General features: G+C 44.3%; 1 protein-coding gene across 3 annotated transcripts in view; it reads right to left on the bottom strand.

Annotated features, from left to right (window-relative positions):
- Positions 1-24,315, bottom strand: part of Gne (glucosamine (UDP-N-acetyl)-2-epimerase/N-acetylmannosamine kinase) — a 53,825-nt gene that overhangs the window by 26,057 nt on the left and 3,453 nt on the right. For 2 of the 3 annotated variants that reach the window (XM_040739188.1, XM_040739203.1), the window contains exon 2: positions 2,537-2,742. In XM_040739188.1, coding sequence (XP_040595122.1) covers positions 2,537-2,742 — 206 coding nt within the window. Of the gene's footprint in view, positions 1-2,536; positions 2,743-7,598; positions 7,773-24,315 lie in introns of those variants that run through there. The other variant, XM_005078763.4, reaches the window with a different exon arrangement.

Below are 24,315 nucleotides of genomic sequence, written 5' to 3'. Positions count from 1 at the left end.
TGCCTGAATGTGTGTCTGTGCACCCTGTGTGTGCCTGGTACCCATGTCGCTGAGATCTGGAGTTACAGATGGTTGCGGGCCACATGTGGATCCTGGGTTGAGTCTGGTCACTCCTAACAAGTGCCCCTAATCCATGAGCCACCTCTTCAGCTCCTCGCATTCAACTCTTGGAAAATCTGAGAATGCTGACTGAAAACAATCCCAGGCAAGAGTAAATCCTCACAATCCCACTGTAAATTAAAGTTATCATACACTGAAAATGCATTCAGGCTGTTCTTAGTCAACGTCTGCCTGCTATCACAACATTTGGAAAGCAGAGGCAGAAGGACTGTTGCAAGCTCACACTAGCCTGGTCCACACCAGCCCTCAGCCAGCCATGCTACAAAATGAGGAAATGTCCCAACACAAACAAAACAAGGGAAAAGTGCACCTTATCCACTATCCTACCAAACACCCTGGCTTAGAAACACAGTACGGGCAGAGCGCTGGAGGGATGGTAAGCCCAGGCTAGTCTGTGTGCCTTTGCATCTGGAGTTCCTTACTGAATATTTCTAGCCCAGGAAAAATCCAAATTCAAAGTCTGAAGCATAGTTTCTACTGACTTCTTATCCCCTCAGATTAACCATTAAGTTGGTTCACTCTTAAGGTGAACCAACATAAACTTGGGACTGTGCAAGTTTAAATAGAAAGTAGCATTTTTTACTGCTGATTTATTCCACCTTTATGTAGGCTCCAGGTATTGAACTCAGGTCACTGGGCTTTTTGAAGAATCATTTCACCAGTACATATTGGTTGGGTTTCTTGTGTGTTTGTTTTGGCTTTTCAATACAGAGTTTCTCTATGTTACAATCCTGGCTATCATGGAACTCCCTTTGTAAACTAAGCTGGTCTTGAACTCACAGAGATCTGCCTGCTCCTGCTTCCCAAGTGCTGGGATTAAAGGTGTCTTATAAATGTAAATTATACAAGCCAGGCATAGGAATGTCCCTAAGTCCCACCTATTTGGCAAGCCGAGGCAGAAGGATCAGTTAATTCCAAGAGCTGGGAACCAGCCTCAGCCACAAAGCCTAGGGAAAATAAAAGGTGGCATGGTGATGCATCCCACTATTTGGGAGGCAGATACAGGAGGATCACAAGTTCAAGTCTAGCCTGGACTACCTAGTGATTTCCAGGTTAGACTAGGCTACATGGAGAGACTTTGCCTCAAAATAAGTAAATAAACGCAACAACATAAGCACTAGTTGATTTTCTTACTCAGTAGTCTCACCATCAAATATTATCTTTCTACCTCAGTTGCTGCAGTGACTACCACTTCCTGGAGAGAGCCTCCTTCCCAGAAGCCAGGCTTCCTGCCCCAGCTTTATCACAAAAGAGAACCTACAAACAAATGTCCTGCCACTCAAGTGACTGCCTTAGACAGTCAGACTCATTTCAATTAAAAAAAATCTATGGAGGTACCTATACCCTCCTCCCCGCTCCTTAACTGTGTCTTACAGCAAGCTGCCACATGGAGTTTAGGACAGCAGATGTTCTACTCACTGCTTAACTGTGTCTTACAGCAAGCTGCCACATGGAGTTTAGGAGACAGCAGGTGTTCTGCTCACTGCTCTTGCCATTCATTCCACTCTGCCTTTAAAGTCGTTTGAGAATGAGTTTGACTGAGCACTAGCTTCTTTCATACCCCATGTTCCAAGTCTCTGGAGGCTGCATGAACATTTTCACACCACAAGGGTGCGCTAAATATGTGCAGAGAGCAAAGCCAAGGCTCCTTCCTGGTGTATTCACTGCTCTCTCAGATTACCCTTCAGTTTTCAGATATACCCTATTTACAGCGCAGACCTTCATGTCACACACATAAGTTAACCATCTTGGGAATATACCATTTTAATTTACCCTAAAATAAATTAGAGCTTTGTAAATCTTGTTTCATATATACTTTATATGTGATTGGCCTGTAAACCAGGGTTGATTTTGTTGCCGTTTTGTCTGTTTGGAGACAGGGTCTTACTATGCAGCCCCACTATGTAATCTGGGCAGGACTCAAACTCAAAGCAATCCTCCTGCCTCTGCTTCACAAGTACTAAAATTACAGGCACACACCAATACACTCAGTTCCATAAATCATTTTGAAGAACTGCTATTAGAACTTACACCTCAGGGTAAAATAAGGGCGCCCTTCACGTTAAAACACAGGGTTAGTTCAAACCCCAAAACCAAAAAATTATGCCATGAAGCCATGTTATTATAATCCAATTTTATATATACAATTGCACACACATACGCACAGTGTTTTCTCTGAGTGTAGTAATAAGTAACAATACTTCCAGCTGTCAATTATCAAACAGCACCACTGTGACAGCCTTCATCGCCATGTTGGTTTTTACCCTGACTTATAACTGAACTAGCAGACTCTGAGATGCTTCCCGAGTTCCCCAAGATACACAGAGACCAAGAAAGAGCTGGGGTGTGACAGGAGGTCCCGACACCCTCCCAGGCACACTGCTGGACCAAGAGCAAGAAAACGTGGCAGTCTCACCCGTAGTCGTCTATCAGGTGGGAGCCCAGCACCACCACGTCCAGCTCAAAGAAGGCAGGCTCCGTCTTAATGCCGAACATGATCGGGGCCAGTTTGGAGTAATCTGCGCGGTTGCAGGTGGCAACACAAACCCGCAGCTTTCGGTTATTCCCATTCTTCTCCATGGCTTGCCTTTTTTTAGTTGAGAGTTTCTTAAAATACAGCTCCTAATGATACAAAAATTAAAACTTACTGCTTATACCTGGAATAACTACAAAGCAGAAAAACAACTTTTCAGTTGAAAGCACTGTTGCTTAGTACAGAGGCTGTAACTCCCTGCATGACACCCTCACTGGTGTATCAAGTGATGAAATTCCAGCAGGCTGACCAGACGCCATCCGTTTCTCTCACCGGCACACTGGAATACAATTTTCATCAAAAAGATAAACAAATATCAACTCTTTAATTATTAGTGTAAAAGTACTAAAAAAAATACTTGGTATACTCACAAGTAATCCCAACAGAGTAGACTGTTAGAAAATTTGGGTAGAGAATCATCTGTCTTGTTAACTCCATCATTTTACAAAAAGAGAGACATATACCTAGAGAGAGAAAATTACTTCCCCAAGATTCAAGATCACATCTTCAAAGAGCATGCCTTTGCCCTCACGTGACACGGTCCCTTGGAAAGACAAAGATGCTTAGGAGGAAACTCTACCTCTAAGATCTGGTCTGCATCTAAATGCTGGGTCTTAAAGGACTGCAAATACCCAGACTTCCCAAGGCACTTGAAAGTCAATGTCCCAAGCTGAACTCATGTCCTCCTGCAAACCTGCGTTTCCTGGTTTGTTCCCTAGCTCAGTCATGTTAGGGAACAACTCATCCAGATGCCCTGATGCCCTGCTGCTCCCACTCCTCGACAGCACCTCCTAAGCCTGCTGGTTCACCCTTGAGCTTCCCTGCCTCTGTGGCTCGACCCCACCAGCTCTTCCCTGGATGAGCCTCGTCTGTCTGGCATCTGAGACGTGGTCACAGTGGTGTGCCTGTCTCTAGTCCTGCTTTTTAAACCACTCTCCCTGACCCTTGCTGGTGTCAAAGCACGAGCATGAGTGGATCCATGTCCTTAGGTCAGCTCCTGGGCCTCAACTTCCTTTCCCTCTTGCCCAGACTCCTACCCAGGCTTCAAAACCCGGCCAAGTGTCTCCTCTTCTGGAAAGACTTCACATAAGCCCCAACCCCTGTAGATGCCACCCCCCTTTCAGCACTATGGCCCTGCCACAAACATGAAAACACTTCCTCTGCCTATCTATCTCCCATCTGCCCTCACCCACACCCTTCACTTACAAAGACAAAAATCAGAACAAGAGATGTTTGACCTAGGGAACTTGTCTACATGCCATGTAGCATGTAATCCAAGCACTTAAAAGGCTGAGGTAGGAGGACCGAAGATCCTGAGCTGGAAGCCAATCTGGGCTACTTTGTAAGACATGAGATGAGTAAGAAAAAAGGGATGGGAGGGGGGCTACAAAAGAGCAGGGAGGGGCTTGTTTTATGGAGCACTTTAAACTTTCCAGTAGCAACGTTAAGTTTCACCTTGTGGACTCTGACCCCAGTGCTCAGGTTTGAGGAAGAACTGCAATATTTGGAACTTGAACTAGGAACCCAGGATGTGATGGGAGCCGTGTTGCCCTCTGAGGCTCAGCAGTCGGCCCATCAAGAATCTTCTGATGTGGGTACACTTCAGTGGAGTCACCTGACCATGCAAACTGTCCCATGATGCCCACTCTGAAGGCATAATACCCAAGAAAGGCTAATTCTACCCAATGAAAGCCAACTGTCAAATGAGTATTCTGACAAGAGTCTAAAGTACTACTTAATGATTAGAGACAAAACTACTCTTCCAAAATGACTGTCCTAGGTGTTCTTGCACATAACCCTCCCTCCTAATTACTGTGACATTTAATTTGCTGGGTGAGGCAAAGCAAACAATTGGAGCTGCTCATTTTATTTTACGTGGAACAGTAGATGTTCCAGCTGGTGGGTGCTTTGTGTTTGCCAAGTTACTAGGTTACTAAGCTGTTGTCCTAACTAGCCCGTTAGCTGGCTGCATAAACTATGAAAACACAAGTGTTCTTATTCTTTTTTCCTTTTCTTCTCTTTGGTTGTTTTTTGTTTTTCGAGACAGGGTTTCTCTGTGACTTTGGAGGCTGTCCTGAAACTCACTCTGTAGACCAGGCTGGTCTCAAACTCACAGAGATCCACCTGTCTCTGTCTGCCAATTGCTGGGATTAAAGGTGTGCGCCACCATCACCCAACACCAGTACTTCTTGAATTTTAAAAGTTAATAATTTCATACTGGACATAGTTGGGCACACTCTCTGTGAGTTCCAGACGAGCCTGGACTACATGTAAATTCCAGGCCAGCCAGAGTTCCATGGTAAGACCTTGTCCCAATAAATAAGCAGATAAATAAACACACAAATTCATGATTAGGTAATATATCCACATGGCTTCAAATGAAACCGTCCCAGCACACCTCAGGCTATGCTTGGTCATATGACTCTTCTCGTAGCTCACAGTTCTGGTTTGTTTTCATTTCCTTTCTCCTCTTTTCCATCTCCTCTCCTCTCCTTGTTCCCACCATTTGTTGTTTGGTCTTATCTGTGGGTTTCTGTTTGTTTGTTTGTCTGAGACAGCCTTATGCAGCCCTGGCCGGCCTGCCCTGGCATTCATTACATAAGCCCCAACTTATGGCAACCCTCCTGTCTAAGCATCCAAAGTTCTGGAGTTACAGGCACGCACCATTCTCCTATATATACATATTTATTTATAAATACATATAATATATAGTATGCAATTGGTAACATTTTATAAGCCGTTACATTCTTTGCTTTTTTAAACATAATTATGTTTCTGGATTAAATGGTACATGGAAAAATTTAAAGATAATCAAAGTAGCAAACCAACTGTGCAAGGTAACAGCTTTTCAAATAAATGAAGGTTCTACGAGCCTTGAAAGGAAAACAGAGAATGAACAAGAACTACTGAGTCTTTAGGCTGGGGGAGGGGGTTGGAACTGCACAGAAAACTGAGACCAGTACGGAGCTGAGAAAGGTCTCAATTCTGATTTTAGGAATGAACATTGTGGAAGATAACCCCAAAACACAACAGACCCCAATGATTTTTCTCTCATAAACAGGAACAACAGAAACCAGAAACTTTAACAAACTATTTGTTATTTGTTCTAGATAGAATATTCTCAAAGGCACTTTTTAAAAAAATTCTGTTTTCATATTTTTGAGACAGGGTCTCTCTATAGATCCCTAACTGTCCTGGGATCGTCTCTGCAGATCAGGCTGGCCTCAAACTCACTGATATCTGCCTGCCTCTGCTTCCTGAGTGTTGGGTTTAAAGACTTGCACCACTAAAGACACATTTTTATACTGAAGATAGTGATGGGCATTTTCATTATTAATATGGGATGAGTAATGTGACAAAATGGACTTAAACTACTTCAAGTGAATTTATGTTTCATAGAGCACATGTAAAACAAGATAAAATCTGCTTTACACAGTGGAATATGAGACAAAAATTAAAACTAATCAACTGATCTGTATTTGTCAGTGCACACTGTGTACCCCAATCCAAAAATCTGGGGCCCCAAACATTGCAAAATGCAAAAGACTTTGAGGCCTGGAACCCGTGAATGGTTGCTGTGTGGGTAAAAGCGGGGGTCATGGAACAAATTGCAGCATCGCCCTGTAAACTGAAGATCAGAACAAGCAGAGGGGGAGGGGCACGCCCTGTAAAACTTCTGGGTGGTGGCGGGCATGGCAGGAACATGACAGCAAATGCCCAAACAAACCGAAACAGCAGGAAGGAAAGGCTACCAGGGCGAATGCTTGATCAGTGGACCAGACAATAAGGGAAATGGGAGGACACAGGGGTTTTATAAAATGCCCCACCTGGAGCCAACCTGCAGGACTTCCAAATCTGGGGCCCATCCCAAGGCAACAGGAGCTGTCGGCTTTCTACAACAGAGCTCTTGCTTTCTCTGCCAATTCCTTGCCTGCCTCACAGGACAATCTCAGCAACTCCCCGCTACACTTTTACCTTGTTAGAGTCAGGCTCTCTGTGCTCTCCCTGCCTCCCTTCCAGGATACTAACGTTTCGGATTGCTAGGATTACAGCCACTCGAATTATACAGCTGATTTTTACCAGGTTCTGAGGACCCAAACTAAGGTCAAGTTTTCAGCTTTACACATTCCACCAGACATCTCCCGGCCTCCAAGAAATGACAATGCTCACATACCACATTCCGCTCCGTCGTGCTTTATAAATGCTGCAAAGTGAATGTCCCAACCACGAGGAAGTGTTTTCTGTAAGTACACTTGTGCAAGTAGTCACCAGCAGAGGAAACCATAGTAAACATTGCTAAGTGCTTTCGCCCAACACTGTGCTAACATAGCGTTATAAAGCATCTTACCTCATTCACTCCACTATACCGACAGGGACATTGAGGTATAGAAAAAAAAAATCCACTTGCTCTAAGTCAGAGTTAAATATAGTTAATGACTGACAGAACCAAATTCCTGCACTCGGGTCACTGCCCCGTGCACCCCCTGCCTTGTGTGTACCTTCCACAAACACCTCGAATGCAAGCCTTTCTGGAAATTTTGACACACACCATCCTTTCACGCAGAGCGGATGGAACTCACCGCAATGAAACGGGCGGCAGAGTTCTCCGAATCCCGCTGCCCCGCTATAATTCAGTTCGGCATTCCTTTCAGAGCCCCTACAGTTGGGCCAAACCATTATCTTTACGGTTGAACTGTACCCCCGCCACACCCCTCCTACCTGAGGAGCAAAGGATTGTACAAGGCTGCTCAGGGATGGATATGAGCGCCCATCAAATTCCCAAGGAAGCCAAGAGTCCAGGCGGTCAGTGCTGGGCGGCCCCCGAGACGTCCCCCAGAGCAAACCCTCTCCACCCGTGCGCTCAGCAGCTCTCACACCTCCGCCCGGGACCCAGGGCTACGCCGCCCGCCGCTTGCGGGGATGGCTGTAGCCGGGCCAGGCCTACCTCTGGTCGCCCCGGTCCCCATTCACCCGCACGCCGAGCCTGACAGCTGCGGGACCACACGTCGGAGCCCACGGAGCCGGGACACAGCGCGCAGGGCCCACGGCAGCAGCGGGAGGCGTCGGAGTCTGGCACGATGCTCGTGAGTCACCAACTGACTCGTGGTCCTCGCCGGGTTAGTCCCCTCCGGCGCCACCTCAGCGCTCAGCAGGCGTGCGTCCAGCCGGCCTACGCGGCAGGCCCGGGCAAGCGCACCCCGGGCTTCCGCTCCTCTCGCGCCGCTCGATGGCTCGGCGCTCCACCGGGCCGTGGCTCCTGCAGACGTCGCCCTCCTCCCCACTCCCGCGGAGCGCCGAGCCATCGATCGCCGCGCCCGGCTCGGCCCCGCCCCCTCCTCGGCGTCTTTCCGTGAGCCGGGACGGTTGCGTGCAGCGCCTTCCGCTGTCGTGTCAGCTCGGGGAGTGACGTCCGCTCGGTTTGCTGACCCCAGTACTCGCCCGGGGGCTGTTCTGTCTGGCGAAGACTACAGCGAAGCCTGAGTTTTTCCCACGAGATGGTTTTAGCCTTGCACTCAAGCTGAGAGTCATCTCACTGACCAAGCACCAAGGCAACGCTGTGTCCCTGTTCCCAGAGTGGTCTCTGGAATTAAGCCTCGCCAAGACTGCCAGGAGCCTCCGACCACTCTAGGGAACTAGGCAATTCTGTTACCAAAAGTGAGCGTCACTATTTGTGTCCCGAGAACCAGGTTCAGACACCTGTCTCCATAAGTCAACAAGAACAGCCGAATTAGTATAATAATAATGATGATGATATAATAATAATAGTAATAGTAATAATAAATTCAACATGACTATATTAGGAAGAGGAACAAAGAGCTCCAAAGATGTGCTCCCCCAGCTCCATTTTGGAAGCCCTAAATCTAGTCTAAAATATATAGAGAGAGTTGGAGACTTACATATCTAAGCTGTCCGGGTCAAGCTATATAGTCCTGTGTTTCATTGTCTGGGTTCCAACGTCTCCAGTGAAGTGTCCAGTGTGAAGTCTATTTCCAGCACCAGGGTTCAGCCTTGTCCTTCTCCCAGCATGAGATTCTTGGGGAAATGCCCATTTTTGAGTCCATTGTTTCAATAGTCTGATAGCGTGAGGGAAACAGATGTCTCTCTAGAATATCTTTGTCTCTGCAACTAGCTCCTAATTTTTTGGTTTTGGCTTTTGAGGTGTGTGTGTGTGTGTGTGTGTGTGTGTGTGTGTGTGTGTGTGTGTGTGTGTGTGTGTGTGTGTGTGTGTTTGGGGTATGTATACTTTAGAGTGCAGGTGCCCATGGAGTCCAGAAGAGGGCATCAGATACCCTGGGGCTGGAGTTACAGCTCCTGTACCTTCTGACATGGTGAAATTGACCACAACTTTGTGCAGGAGACAGAGGAGCTGGATAGTGGTCTGAGCAGTATAGCTGCACCCATGTCTCAAACAAGAAAAAAATTATCACAAGTGAAACATTTAGAACTATTTTTTTAATTTTTCGACACTAGGTCTTACACTGTACTAGCTAGCTGAAGCTGGAATAGGATTCACTATGTAGCCCAGAATTGGTACCAGTAAAACTGGACTGAAGTAGATACATATGTATGTAATGTATGCATGCATGCATATGTGAATGTATGTATGTATGCATATGTGCATGTATGTATATATATGTATGTGTATGTGTATAATTTATTTGGATACAAAACTGATGAAACTTATGATTGATTATTTATAAAGAATGAATAAAGAGTGACTTCCAGGTTTCTAATTTTAATAATTGGCTGGGTGGTTGTGGCACTTTCTAGAGTGACTAAGGCTAGGGTGATGAGCAGGTTTGGGAAGGAAATATAAAAGTTTTCATTTGGAGTATGATATATTTGAGAGCCACAGGCAGCTACCAAATGGCTAATAAGAGTTTTGCGTCTGGACAGAAACTCAGAGCCCCAGACAAGAAATGGCTTACTAGTTTCCTATCATTGCTGAGACAAAGTGCTACTAGCAGCAACAGCATACATTCCTTATCTTATACTTCCAGAGGTCAACAGTTAGCACAGACTTTGGGGGCCTAAAATCCAGGTGGTAACAGTGACCCTGCCCTTGGGGGGCTGAAGAAGAGACTCCCTTTCCTTACCTTTTCCCTGTGGAGACTTACAGCATTCCTTGGCTTATGAGAGCTCCCAGCAGGCCTTTCTTGGCTATGACTCTTCTTGCTTTCCTGTCCAGGTAGTAGCCCTGAGCCTCCCCAGTGGTCCAGGGTTAGCTCCCTGGCACAAAGCACCTGGTCATGTCTGCAAAGCCAGTCTCCAAAGAAGGAGTATAGATGTTTCAAAGGAACCGTTACTCTGTCTGCCATGAGTCAGACTGGAAATCATGGAAGATGTTCAAGAAGGCGTCTGGCTTTCAAAGTTACGTGCTACATCACTACGTAGCCAGTGTAGAAAGCCAAAACAAATTAACTCAAAAACAATGTTCGTCTGGGCATGGTGGCCCACACGGTCATCCTAGCACTCGAGAGGCTAAGGCAGGGTAATCGCCATGAGTTTGAAGTCAGTCTGGGATATATAGAGAGACCCTGTCTTATGAAACAAACAAACAACAAAACAGTGTTTGGCAGCCAAGATGCCTCAGGAGGAAAATAAAGGTACTTGCCACCAAGCCTGCCTAAGTCTGATTCCCAGGCTCCACAGGGTGGTGGAAAGAGAAAACTGATTCTCACAGTTGTTCTCTGAATCCATGTGTATATTGTAACACATGCACACACACAAACTAGATGTAATGATTTTCTTAAAATAATGCTTAATGTTTATTTTTATTTTTCATGAAATCTAGAAATGAAAGTCTGAAAGAAAAAGAGGGACATAACAACAGACACCAAGAAAATCCAAAGAATCATCCACAAAACTGGAAAACCTAGAAGAAATACATAATTTTCTCAATGGATACCACTTACCAAAGTTAAATCAAGATCAGATAAATAGTTTAAACAGTCCTATAACTCTTAAGAAAATAGAAACACTTATTAAAAGACTCCCAATTAAAAAACAAAACAAGAAAAGGGAGAAAGAGAGAAAGGAGGACACGAACACCCACGGCCAGATGATTTTAGCCCAGAATTCTACCAGACTTTCAAAGAAGAGCTAACACCAACATTCCTCAAATAATTTCACAAAATAGAAACAAATGGAACATTGCCAAATTCATTTTATAGGACCACAGTCATCCTAATACACAGACCATATACAGGTTCAACAAAGAAAAAGAATTACAGATCCATTTACCTCATAAATATAGATGCAAAAGTACTTGATAAAATATTTGCAAACTGAACCCAAGAATGAATCAAGACAATAACCCACCATGATTAAGTACGTCTTATCCTAGAGATGCAAGGATGATTCAACATATGAAAATCAGTCAAGGGGCTGTTTCTGGGCTATCTTCCTGTGCCCTCCTAAGACCTGGGGACTGTGCACAGGGAAACCCAGCCTGGCACAACAACCCATCCAGAGTCTGCCAGTGTCATTGTACTAGTCCTGCCTCCACCAATGGAAAGAGGAGAACCATCTGAGTATTGGACTTGCTTGCACCCTTGGTCCTGTACCCACTAGGAGAGGGAGAGACCCCACCAGTACCCACTGGAAGAAGGGGTAAGAAGATGACAGTATAAGAACACAGTCAACAACAGAAAGATCAATATGATGCCACCAGAGTCTAGGGACTCTATACCAGCAAGATCTGAACATCCCAACACAGATGAAGCATAAGAGAATGACCCTAAAAACAACTTTATGAAGATGATAGAGACCCTCAAAGAGGAAATGAAAAAAATCTCTTAAAGAAATGGAAGAGAGAGAAATCTGGCACCAGGGAAATGTCCAGAGATATACAAGGATGACCCCAACGTTAATCTAAGCAATAGTGGAGAGGCTACCTTAAATGTCCTTCCCCAATAATGAGACTGATGACTACCTTAAATGTCATCCTAGAGTCTTAATCCAGTAGCTGATGCAAGCAGAAGCAGAGACCCACAGCTAAACAATGAACTCAACTCCTGGAATCCAGTTGCAGAGAGGGAGGAGTGATGAGCAAAAGGTCAAGATCAGGCTGGAGAAACCCACAGAAACAGCTGACCTGAACAAGGGGGAGCTCATGGAGCCCAGACTGATAGCTGGGAAACCAGCATAGGACTGTTCCAGACCCTCTGAACAAGGATGTCAGTTTGGAGGTCTGATTAATTTATGGGGCCTCTGGTAGTGGATCAGTATTTATCCCTAGCATATGAGTGGACTTTAGGAGCCCACTCCACATAGAGGGATACTCTCTCAGCCTAGACACATGGGAGGGGGGGATCTAGGCCCTGCTCCATATGATATGACAGACTTTGAAGATCCCCCATGGAAGGCCTCACCCTCCCTGGGGAACAGAAAGGGGATGGGATAGGAGGTCAGTGGGGGGCAGGGGAAGAGGGGAGGGAGAGGGAGCCGCGATGGACATGTAAGACAGGCTTGTTTCTAATTTAAATTTAAAAAATGGGAAAAGAAGAAATGGAAGGAAAAAATTCAAGAAATGGAGGAAAAGACAAACTAAAAATTGCAAGAAGCAATTCAAACAGTGCAAGGTTTGAAAGCTGAAATAGAGACAATAAAAAAACATAGTCTAAGGGAATGCTGGAAATAGAAAAGATGGGTAAACAATCAATAATTACAGATGCAAACATAACCAACAGAGATGAAAGAGAGAATCTTGGGCTTTGAAGATACACTAGGAGAAATAGATTCATCGACCAAAGAAAATCTTAAATCCAACAAATCCCTAACATAAAATATCCAGGAAATATGGGACACTGTGAAAAGACCAAACCTAAGAATAATAGGTATAGAAGAAGGTGAAAAAAACCGAACTCAAAGGTGCAGAAAATATATTCAATAAAATCATAGAAGAAAAATTTCCCAACCTAAAGAAAGACATGCCAATGAAGGTACAAGAAGCTTACAGAACACCAAATAAAGTAGACCACAAAAAGTCCCCTCACCACATAATAATAATAAAAAAAATCAAACATACAGAATAAAGAAAGAATATTAAGAACAGCAAAGGAAAAAGGCCAAGTAACATATAAAGGCAAATCTATCAGAATTCTACCTGATTCTCCATGGAAACTCTAAAACAAGAAGGTCCTGGATAGATATTCTACCAACACTAAGATACCACAGATGCCAGCCCAGACTACTATACCCAGCAAAGCTTTCAGTCACTATAGATGGAGAAAACAAGATATTCCATGACAAAAAAACAGATTTAAACAATACATATCCACTAATCCAGCCCTACAGAAAGTTCTGGAAGGAAAACTCAAACCCAAGGAAGTTAACTACACAAAAACATAGACAATAGATAATCCCACTTTACCAACAGCCAGAAAAGGGCGGGGGGCGGGGCTCCACACAAATACAACCACCAACAAATCCAAAACAAACAAGAATTAACAACCAATAGGCATTAATATCCCTCAGTATTAATGGTCTTAACTTGCCTATAAAAAGACACAGGGTATCAGAATGGATTTGAAGACAGAATCCATCCTGCTGCTGCACACAAGAAATACACCTCAACTACCTCATAGTTAAGAGTTGGGAAAAGATTTTCCAATCAAACGGACCCAAGAAACAAGCTGGTATAGCAATCCTCATATCTAACAAATTAGACTTTAATCTAAAATCAATCAAAAGAGATGAAGAAGGTCATTTCATATTCATCACAGGAGAAATCCATTATAATGCAGTCTCAATTGTGAATATCTATGCCCCAAACACAAAGGCATCCACATTCGCAAAAAATAAACATTACTAAAATTCAAATCACACATAAATCCTCACACACTTATAGTGGGAGATTTCAACACCCCACTCTCACCACTAGACAGAAACTTAACAACAACAACAAAAAACGACAAAGGAACCAACAGAAGTTATGACCCAATTGGGCTTAACAGACATCTATAGTATATTCCATCCAAACACAAAAGAATATACCTTCTTAGCGCCACTTGGAACCTTCTCTAAAATTGACCCATACTCAACAATATAGTAAACCTCAATAGGTACCAAAAAATGTAATACCCCCCCCTGTATGCATCTTATCAGACCACCATGCACCATGCTTTAAAGTTAGAATTCAACAACAACACAAACTGCAGAAACCCTACAAATTCATGGAAGTTGAACAAAGAGCAATTGCACCATTCCTGGGTCAAGGAAGAAGTAAAAAAGAAATTAAAGACGTCCTAGAATTCAATGAGAATGAAGACACAACATACCCAAACTTATGGAACACTTGGAAGCAGTGCTAAGAGGAAAGTTCATAGCACTAAATGCCCACATGAAGAAACTGGAGAACAGTCATACTAGAGAATTAACAGCACAACTGAAAGCTCTAGGACAAAAAGAAGCAAACTCACCCTAGAGGAGTAGACATAGACGCCAGGAAATAATCAAATTGAGGGCTAAAAATCAATAAAGTAGAAACTAAGAAAACAATACAAAGAGTCAATGTAACAAAGAGCTGGTTCTTCGAGAAAATCAACAAGATAGACAAACGTCTATCCAAACTAACCAAAAGGCAGAAAGAGAACATGCAGATTACCAAAATCAGAAATGAAAAGGGGAGGCATAACAACAGAAATTGAGGAAATCCAGAGAATCTTCAGGTCATACTTTGAAAACCTGTACTCCCCAAAATTCTAAAATTTAAAGGAAATGGACAATTTTCTGGATAGATATCACTTACCAAAATTAAATCAAGGATAGATAAACAATTTAAATAGACCTTTAACCCCTAATGAAATAGAAGCAGTCATCAGAAGTCTTCTGGCCAAAAATAAGCCCAGGACCAGATGGTTTCAGTGCAGAATTCTACCAGAAATTCAAAAAATAGCTAATACCAATTCTCTTCAAATAGAGGCAGAATGGTCATTGCCAAACTCTTTTTATGAGGCTACAATTACCTTGGTATCCAAACCACACAAAAACGCAACTAAGAAAGAGAACTACAGACCAATCTCTCTCATGAACATTGATGCAAAAATATTCAATAAAATACTGGCAAATTGAATCCAAGAACATATCAGAAAAATCATCACCATGACCAAGTAAGCTTCATCCCAGGGATGCAGGGATGGTTCAACATACGAAAATCCATCAGTATAATCCACCATATAAACAAACTGAAAAAGAAAAACCACATGATCATCTCAATAGATGCTTAAAGAGCCTTTGACAAAATCCAACACCCTCCATGGTAAAGGTCTTGGAGAGATCAGGGATAACAGGAACATATATAAACATAATAAAGGCAATATACAGCAAGCCAACAGCCAACATCAAACTAAATGGAGAGAAAGTCAATGTGTGCGGCGCCTGCGCTACAAGCAAGTCCAAGGTATCAGGAAAAGAAAGACAAGACGTCCAGCTGTTTGTACCAAGAGAATGCATGTGCTGCCTTTATTGCCAGGAGAGTGTGTGTGTGTCTTTATTGCATGTGCTAAAAGGTCTCTCTCTGGTAGGCAGGGAGGAGCCTTATATACAGGTTTACAGCACAGTGGAAAAACCCAGGTGGAAGAGAGCATGTTTTCCTCCTGCTGGATGTTGATGTCAGAGGGTCAAGGCCAGGGCAGGAAGCCAGGACTATAAAACAGATGCACTTAGACTGGAAAACAGGATGGACTTGTTGACTGACCAGTGATTCACAGAGACCCCATGGGGGCTGGGGCCCAACAAACGTGATTCCTCTAAAATTAGGAACAAGACAAAACTGTCCACTCTCTCCATATGTATTCAACATTGTACTTGAAGTTCTAGCCAGAGCAATAAGACAACAAAAGGAAATCAAGGAGATACAAATTGGAAAAGAAAAAGTCAAACTTTCAATATTTGCAGATGATATGATAGTTTACATAAGTGAGCTGAAAAACTCTACCAGGAAACTCCTACAGCTGATAAACACCTTCAAAAAAGTGGCAGGATACAAGATTAACTAAAAAGAAATCAGTATCACTACTATATACAGATGATAAATAGACTGAGAAAGAAATCAGAGAAACATCACCCTTTACAATTGCTACAAACAATATAAAATACCTTGGGGGTGACACTAACCAAACAAGTGAAAGACCTGTATAACAAGAACTTTGAGTCTTTAAAGAAAGAAATTAAAGAAGATACCAGAAAATGGAAAGATCTCCCATGCTCTTGGATAGGTAGAATCAGCATAGTAAAAATGGCAATCTTGCCAAAAGCAATCTACAGATTCAATGCAATCCACATCAAAACATAACTGTCAAGGGAAAAAAAGCCAATGAAGTGACTCCTAATGATAGTCTGCTATAGTCAGATCTGCGTGTAGCCCAATTGTCATTAGAGCGTTTTCATTCAGCAACTGATGGGAGCAGATGAGAGACCTACAGCCAAACACTCAGCAGAGACAGAGGAACCCTGCGGAAGAAGGGGAGGAAGTATTGTAGGAGCCAGAGGGTTCAAGGACTCAACCAGAACACAGCCTACAGAATCAACTAAGCAGGACTCATAGGGGCTCACAGAGACTTAAGTGACAGTCATGGACCTTGTATGGGTCTGAGATAGGTCTTCTGCACATACATTATGATTATCTAACTTGGTGTTCTTGAGGGACTCCTAATAGTGTGAGTGGTGTGTGTCTCTGAATCTTTTGCCTGCTCTTGGGATCCTTTATCTCTTACTGGTTGCTTCAACCAGCCTTTATATGGGGGTTTGTGCCTAGTCTTCTTGTGATTGTTACACCATTTTTAATTGGTGTCTCTGGGAGACCTGCTCTGTTTTGAAGGGAAATGGAGGAGTGGATCTAGGGGACAGGGGAGGTGGGGGCACTGAGAGGGGTGGAGGGAGAAGAAACTTCAGTCAGGAGATAATGTATGAGAGAAGAATAAAATAATGTTTAATGCTTATTTTTATTTATCACAAAATCCAGATGCTACTGGCATAATATTTAGTTTTGTTCAACTTCAAATTGCACACTTAATATTCATGTGCCTAATATGCAGCATTTTTGTATGTATATTACACAGAAATATGTTTCTATAATATCAATGCTTAAGATTGTATCTAGAAGCCAGGCCGTGTTGGCTCACACCTTTAATCCCAGCACTCAGGAGGCAGAGACAGAGGATCTCTGTGAGTTAGAAGCCAGCCTGGTCTACAGAGTGAGTTCCAGGATAGGCTCCAAAGCTACAGAGAACCCCTGTCTCAAAAAACAAAAACAAAAACAAACAAACAAAAAAGTCAGCTAGTTTCAAGGAAAAAAATTGTATCTGGACCAAGGTGTGGTTACACCTGTAACCCCAGTACCAGTGGAGGCAGGAGGATCAGACAAGGTCATCCTTAGCTACATAGTGAATTTGAGGCCACCCTGTCTTTAAAAAAAAGAACAAGAAAAGAAGAATAAGAGAAAAGGCTGTGTGCAGGGGGATAATATAAATGTAAACACACTTTTAATACCACAGGCTATGGATGTAGCTCCATGGTGGAGAGCTTGGCTAGCATGTGTGAAAACCTAGATTCAATTCCAGCTCTGAAAAAAATGCATTTTTAGACTCTGTACATACTTGAGACACTTGTAAGTTTTTTGGTTTTTGTTTTTGCTTAATCAGTGTTAAAATTTTTATCTTTCTATAGGTAGGCAATTAGTTAGGCGTCTGTGGAGTCATGTAACATTGACCGAAATGACCCCATCTTTTGAAGTTTTGAACTTTGGAGCTGAACAAGGCATTGTCTCTCAGGGTTTGACATCATTTTCCTATGTGCTCATGAGACTACATGAGGGCTTCTGCCGCTTTGCTAGTCGTCAGCAGTGGGAACCGGCATATCCAAGGTCTTCCCAAGCAGTGTCAATTGTTTGCTTTCATTTGACTCTAAGAACTTACAGTTTTATAATATATTAAAAACAAGATCTTTTTATAGCTGATCCATCAGCTATAGTATAAGTGAAAACATCAAAACACAGATATGGAGAGTACTAAACCTTCTCATAGAAGGTGAGCCCTTTCTAAGGGCTCCTGATAGTAGCTTAGCTGGCCATTTTGGCAGCGTTTCTTCCCACAGGGACTTGTTTTGTTTTTTTATTGTTATTTGGTGATTTAATGAGTATAAAGTTCCCCCTGCTCTGTACATGCTACCCATTGCAGTAGTAACTGCTTGTTTTCTATGTCCGGGGTCATAACAATCTCTAGTTGTCTGTTCCAGTGCTCCTATTTCATTTATTTATTGTTTTGTTTTTTGAGACAGGGTTTCTTTGCATAGCCCTGGTTATCTGGGAGCTCATTTTGTAGAACAGGCTAGCCTCAAAATTCAAAGAAATCCTCCTGCCTGTACCTCCCAATTTCCAGGCTTAAAGATGTGTGCCACCATGCCCTGCAGCCCTATTTTGTATATGAACAGACCAAAATCCCAGAAATTTAGCAACATCGCAAGTTGGAGGGCACCTTGAGCTATGTGAGATGCTGCCCCGAAAAGAGGGCAAGTGCTAGGGATATAGTTCAGTTGGCAGAATACTTACCTGGCATGCATGAAACCTTGGGTTCAACCCTTGGTGTCATAAAACTTGACAAGGTGGTGCCTGCCTATAATTCCAGGATTCATCAGGCAGGAAGTTCAGAACTTTAAGGTCATCCTTGGACATACAATAAATCTGAAACCAATCTGGAATACATGACATTCAGTCCTCATAAAGAAATCTTAGTGATAAAAGGGACATAAAGGAAATGTCAGTTGGAGGTTTATCTCAGTGTTAGAGTACTTGCCTGGGCTCAATGCCCAGCATTATGCAAGAGATTTGGGGAGGGGGTGCATGAGATCAGCTTGATAAAGCTCTTACATGAGTGTGCCAGCATTTGTAGTCCAGAGGTCAACCTGGGTATTATTCCTAGGAACTCTTCACCTTTTGGTTGTTTGTTTTGGAGACAGGATCTCTCATTGGACCAGAGCTCACTGGTTAAATCTGGTTGGCTAGTCAGCAATCTCCAGAGATCCACCCATCTCTACATCCCCAGCCCTGGAACTACAGACTTGCGCCACAGAACTTAGCATTTGGAGGATAGGGATATTAAATACTCATTTACTTAACATAATTTTTATTGATTCATTGGGAATTTTACATCATGCACTCCAAGTTCTTCCATATCCACTCTCCACTCTTGTAACCTCCCCCAAAAAGGAGATAAAGACCAAAGTTTAAACTTGAAAAACTCAATCTTGTGTGCCCCTCTGGGCACGGCCTCGTCCTCTGTCAACTTCAGCCTTCTCTCACACAGTCACAGCCAGAGCCCCCAGATCCCCTGTGCATTCACCATCCTGCTCCTCTGTCCCACCTGACTCCCCGCCGTATATCCGCTTGTCATAATGGTATTGGAAGCCTTGCGTCATGCAGTATACCTTTTGCCCAAACAGCTTTACTTGTAAATGTTCATTATAATGAGTCATTGGTCTGATTCATGGCTTCTGCAACACCATCAATACTGAAACTTCTCTCAGACATCCAGCTGTTGCCCTGAGTCATGGAGACCGACCCCTTCATGTGCTTCAGCAGCTCACGGATGGGGTAGAGGCTGGGGTGGGCCAACGCAAGGCCCTGGATGTGGGCCTGGGTGGTAGTTGAGTTGATCAACCCATCCGCTCCCCAGTGCCCAGGCCACTGGAGCCAGATCTCCTGTGCTGCCCGGACAAGGGACGGAGCCAGATTTCCCTCACCCACACCTCTGCCTCTCACTGCAGACGGTGAGGGAGGGCTTTAGGTAGCAGTACAGACCACAGACATCAGTATGACCTTTGGTGGCAACACTGGCCATGGACATCAATACAGACCCTAACTGCAGTAGGGTCACAGATCCAGACATGTACCTTGGCAGCAGCTTCAACAGACATCAACATGGCCTCAAGAGGCAGCACAGGCCACCACGTCTACATGGCTACCTGTAACAGGGCAGCCTTCAGACTTCAACGTGGCTTGAGGCAGCAGCACAGACCATGGACATCTGAGTGGTCTTCAGTGGTGCCACTGGCCGCCATCATCAGCACAGACCCTGGCAGTGTAGGTCACAGACCTAGCCCTCGCAACAGTATGAGCCCGGGCGTAGCTATGGCCTCAGGTGGTGGCACAGGCCTCTCACATCAGACTGCTGCCCGCCACCACCACGTACCCGGCTCTGCCTCTCTTCATGGCACACAAACCATGCCACTTCCCTTACTCGCCCTCCCTCCACTACATACTTGCTCTCTCCAAACTTAGCTTTCCCGGTGTAAGCCTTAGGTATCCGACTCAGGCTCTCAAGCTTGCCGGAGAAGCACTTACCAACTGAGCTATCTCTCGAGCCCATGAAGCTAGTGCTCTCCCTCCCTCCCTTCCTCCCTCCCTCCCTCCCCACATATATGTATATACACATATGTATATATGTGCTTATTAATGAGTTTTCAATAAATAGCTAAATCAAGTGTTGATTTGGCATTTCCCTGAAATGGAAACTGCCATTAAGCCAAAGAAAGAACACATTGTCAGTGCCTACTCAGAAGGTGCCTGTCCATAATCCCTGAAAATATCCAGGGACAGGGCTGTGCTTGGCAAACATCAGTACCAGCTGGATAGGCCACGCTGAAGCATTTGGACAGGAGGAGACAGTGACTGGCTGGTTGGATACGCATGGGAAAGGGAGGCATATTAAAAAAAACAGACACAGACGTTACATAAAAGGCAAGAAGGTGGAGCCCGAGGAAGGAGTCCAGTGCCTGGCGTGGGTAGGACCCTGGCCAGCCATCTGGTTTCAATCGATTTGGAAGCTAGGCTTACTTTCTTCCCTGTTTTCTGCTGTTTGGTTGTTTTGTCTGCAATGCTAGTGCTCTGCCTCCCTGCCACCCTCTTGACCCTGATGACAATGTTTTTATCATTGCAATAAACCTTTTTCTCAGATGCCCGTTCCATACAGTCAGAAGGGCCAACAACACTGAAAGTCAGGGAGAACCCCCAAATTCATTATTTTAGTCCCCAGCTCCAACTCACTGATGATGGCTGTCTGGAGATCTACGTCAAAATTACTCTTGCTGAGTAAGAGCGTGACTGGAGAGAGCATGTCTGCTGGGCTGTTTGGACAGGGAAGGGAGGGAGGGAGAGGTGCTGTTAGGGATTTTCCATCTCTGCTTTGAGTCATGAAAAAAGATAATCAGCTGGGCATGGTGAATTAGGCCTGTCTGGATTCCCAACCCTCCAGAGGTAGAGAATCAACATGAGGGTAACCTGGGCTACAGTGAGCTGAAGAGCATCTTGGACTACAGAGTGAGTCCCTATTTCAAAAGCAAAAACAAACAAAACAAAACAGAAATCCCACCCTAATGACCAACTACCATATTCATCTGAATATTCATATGTAGTAAACATCCTTCATTTAGCTGATGTCACTTGTAATACTTGGATTCACAGGGAGTCTAGAGTTTCTGGGGGTAAAGCATGCTGTACACTATCGTTCATAATCTCCTCATGAAGTAGGATAAGGCAGGAAAGACCAGTGATCGGATGTTGATGTGTCGTATATTTAGTGGTTCTCTTTAAATACTAGCTGTCCTGCCTAGTGCCAAGCATGACTTAACTTGCTACCTGCAACAGAATGACCTGGAGGGGTAGCTGAACCAGTGGGCTGTTGCTCTTAGCAACCTGACTAATCCTGCTTGCTTTTTTTTTTTTACCTCAGCTTGTGGTGTTGAAGTGTAAAATGAGAACACAAGCTGGACAGTTCTGGGGCTGCCCTGGCTTCCGTCCACGGGCGACACCGCCTGTCTTCCACTCCCGAAAACTCCCGTAGCACTCAGAACGGAGATCGGCTCCTATTGCACTAAGTGGCTTGTGCGGCTGCGTCACACAGGGAAGCAATGCTTCCCCCAGGAAAACCATAAGGATTAAGATTCCATTGTCTGACCACCGCTTAGCCCACTCTGGGGAGTTCCAGGTCCGTGGCACAACCTCAAAACAAAACAGAGCATGAGGAATGACATCCGCGGGTGGCCTTTGACCTCTACACGGTTGCACACAATGTGCAAGTGGGCCTGCGTGTTCATATGCACTTGCACACATGAACACACACACACTTACAAGACTATACTGGCTGAAAGAATTCAGAAACATCCTAAGTACCAACTTCAGTTTGGAATTGAAAGATAGGTTGCCAAAAGACTAATATTTCAGAGCAGTTTAATGACTCTTCCTAGCGGCAGTTACTAGTCATCATGCCTTCCAGAGTGCTGACTCTATGCTTGTCTTCCCAACTACAGAAGAGATATGCAATGTTGTTATGTTTGTTTCTGTTACGTTTGTTCTATATTGGGCATTTTGGAGTTTTTTGTTTGTTTTTGTTTTTTTTTTTTTTTGAGGCAGGGTTTCTCTGTCGCTTTGGAGCCTGTCCTGGAACTCGCTCTGTAGACCAGACTGGCCTGAACTCACAGAAACCCACCTGCCTCTGCCGTCCAAGTGCTAGGATTAAAGGTGTGGGCCACCACTGCCTGGCTCTTTATTGGGATTTTAAAATGCAGTTTTCACTATGGACTATGAAGATAAATTACTTTATCCTCTGGATGTTAGAGGAATGGTATAAGTAAGGAAACACTCAGGCATCCCTGGCTAAAAGTCTAGAAATTGGTGCTTCCTAGAAAAGTGTGGGGGGAAAAAACTAGTTTGCTTTTAACTTTGACTCTATAATATAAAGTTGAGCCAACATAATTATTCTCTAAAACAGTGTCTCACTGAAAATTATACAAGTTTGTTCTGTTGAACTTCCTGGTACGTAGCTATGGTCAACAGCATTCAGTATCAACAAGCCTTGGGAGAAACTTCATGCTTTCCCAACAGAGGCTAAGAAAATAATCTGCAACTGGTCCCCAAGTCCTGGCTGAGGAACTACTCACGATTGTTGTATAAATACCACATGTTAATCAGTTATGCTCCTGCAACACCCAGCTCACGTTTGTCCGTAAGCATGCAGCCTAGGATGAAGGAAGGCCCCACGGGATCTTGCTGTGTAGTCCAGGTTGGCCTCAACTCTGCAGCCCAAACTGCCATTAAACTTCTCTCCTTTTGCCTCAGTCCTTGAGGGCTGAGATCACAAGAAAGTGATGCCAGGCCTGGTAATACAAGTAGGCTGTTTACTTCTGCGTGAAACTGGGTATAGCAGCTCATTCTTGGAGGAGCCCTTGAGTCCAGGAGCTGAAGACTAGCCTGGGCTATATCCTAAGGCTCCATCTCAAAGGAAACAATGCTGTGTGAATCTTTAAGGCATATCCAAATACACATAGCACCTCTAAAGCCTTGGGGTGAACATAAGGCCTCAACTCCTGTGTCTTGTGTCTTCCATGCCCCTACTGGGATAACATCAAGTCTGTGTTTCAGATCATTTCTTTTTCTTTACATCTTGCTCTGTCCCTGAATGTCATGACCATGCTTCTGCCCTTCCTTGGTCCTCTATATAATATGTCTTCAGACCTTCTTTTGACTTCCATGCAGATAGAGCCTCCCCAATCTTGGCCCACACTTACAGTGCCTTCAAGGTACACCCCCACCTCAAACTCAGTACACACAGATTTTAGTTCCATTTTCCCCCTTTCCTCGTTTTTTTCTCTTCTCATTTTTCTTTCCCTCCTCTCCTGTCTTCTCCTTTCCTCTCCTCCCCAACTTCCTTTCTCCAGGATCTCATGTGTACCAGGCTAGCCTCAACACTCACTGTACAGCAGAGGACAACTTTGAATTTGTAGCCCCTGCCTCAGCTCCCCGTGCTGGGCTGCTTCTCCATGCTCAGGTTTATGTGGTGCCGGGGACTGATGGCAGGGCTCTGTGGACACTGAACAAGGGCTCCACCGGCTGAGTCACCTCCCAGCCCTGCTCTCTGCCTCGGCCACGTCCTTCTGGGCTTCCGATGTTTGTGCTGAGTATTTGCAAGACTGAGCCTTCTCTTGCTTCTTGTGCCTTCCTTGAGTTTCAAATCCTATCTCTTCTGAAACTTAATCTCTCTACCCAAAGATAATCCTATCTCCACTGGGCAACTGTAGCATTTGGTTTGAGAACCCACTTCAGATTTACTAACTATCGGGTGCCTTGAAGTGGATATATTTATAACTATGAAGTTCAACATCCCAGTTGATATTCGGTGAAAACCAGCCGTACCGGCTACTTCCTCATCTGTGACCTAGTTCTCTAATCAGATCCCAAATTCTAGATGCTTCTCTCTGATATTTCCCTGAATCAGTACCTGTGCGAGAAATGTAGCCAATAAAAACCGAGACACCTGACAGTGGTCCTGGACATCTCTGGTTTCTCACTGTGGCCCGTATCACTCTGTCACGGTCCTCTTTGGTCACCCTCCGTCAATTAGGCTTAAAGTATAGGCGTGCGTCTATATTTGCATACTCATGCATGCTGTGACACACGCGGAAGTCAGGGGACAATTTTTGACAATTGCTCCTCTTCTTCCATTGCGGCACCTGGGGAACCAAACTTTTGATTGTCAGGCTTCCACAGCCAGCGCTGTCACCCACTGAGCCCTCCTCTAGCTGGCTCCACAGCTCTCTTTATTGCTTTGTCTTTATAATAATCTAATACGGAAGATAGTAACAAGCTGAAGAACAAGGAGAAATTCCGT

The sequence above is a fragment of the Mesocricetus auratus genome, unplaced genomic scaffold (assembly GCF_017639785.1).
Source record: "Mesocricetus auratus isolate SY011 unplaced genomic scaffold, BCM_Maur_2.0 Super-Scaffold_6730, whole genome shotgun sequence".
NCBI lineage: Eukaryota > Metazoa > Chordata > Mammalia > Rodentia > Cricetidae > Mesocricetus > Mesocricetus auratus.
The sequence above is the reverse complement of the archived record's forward strand: the minus strand, read 5'-3'. Positions and strand labels throughout refer to the sequence as shown.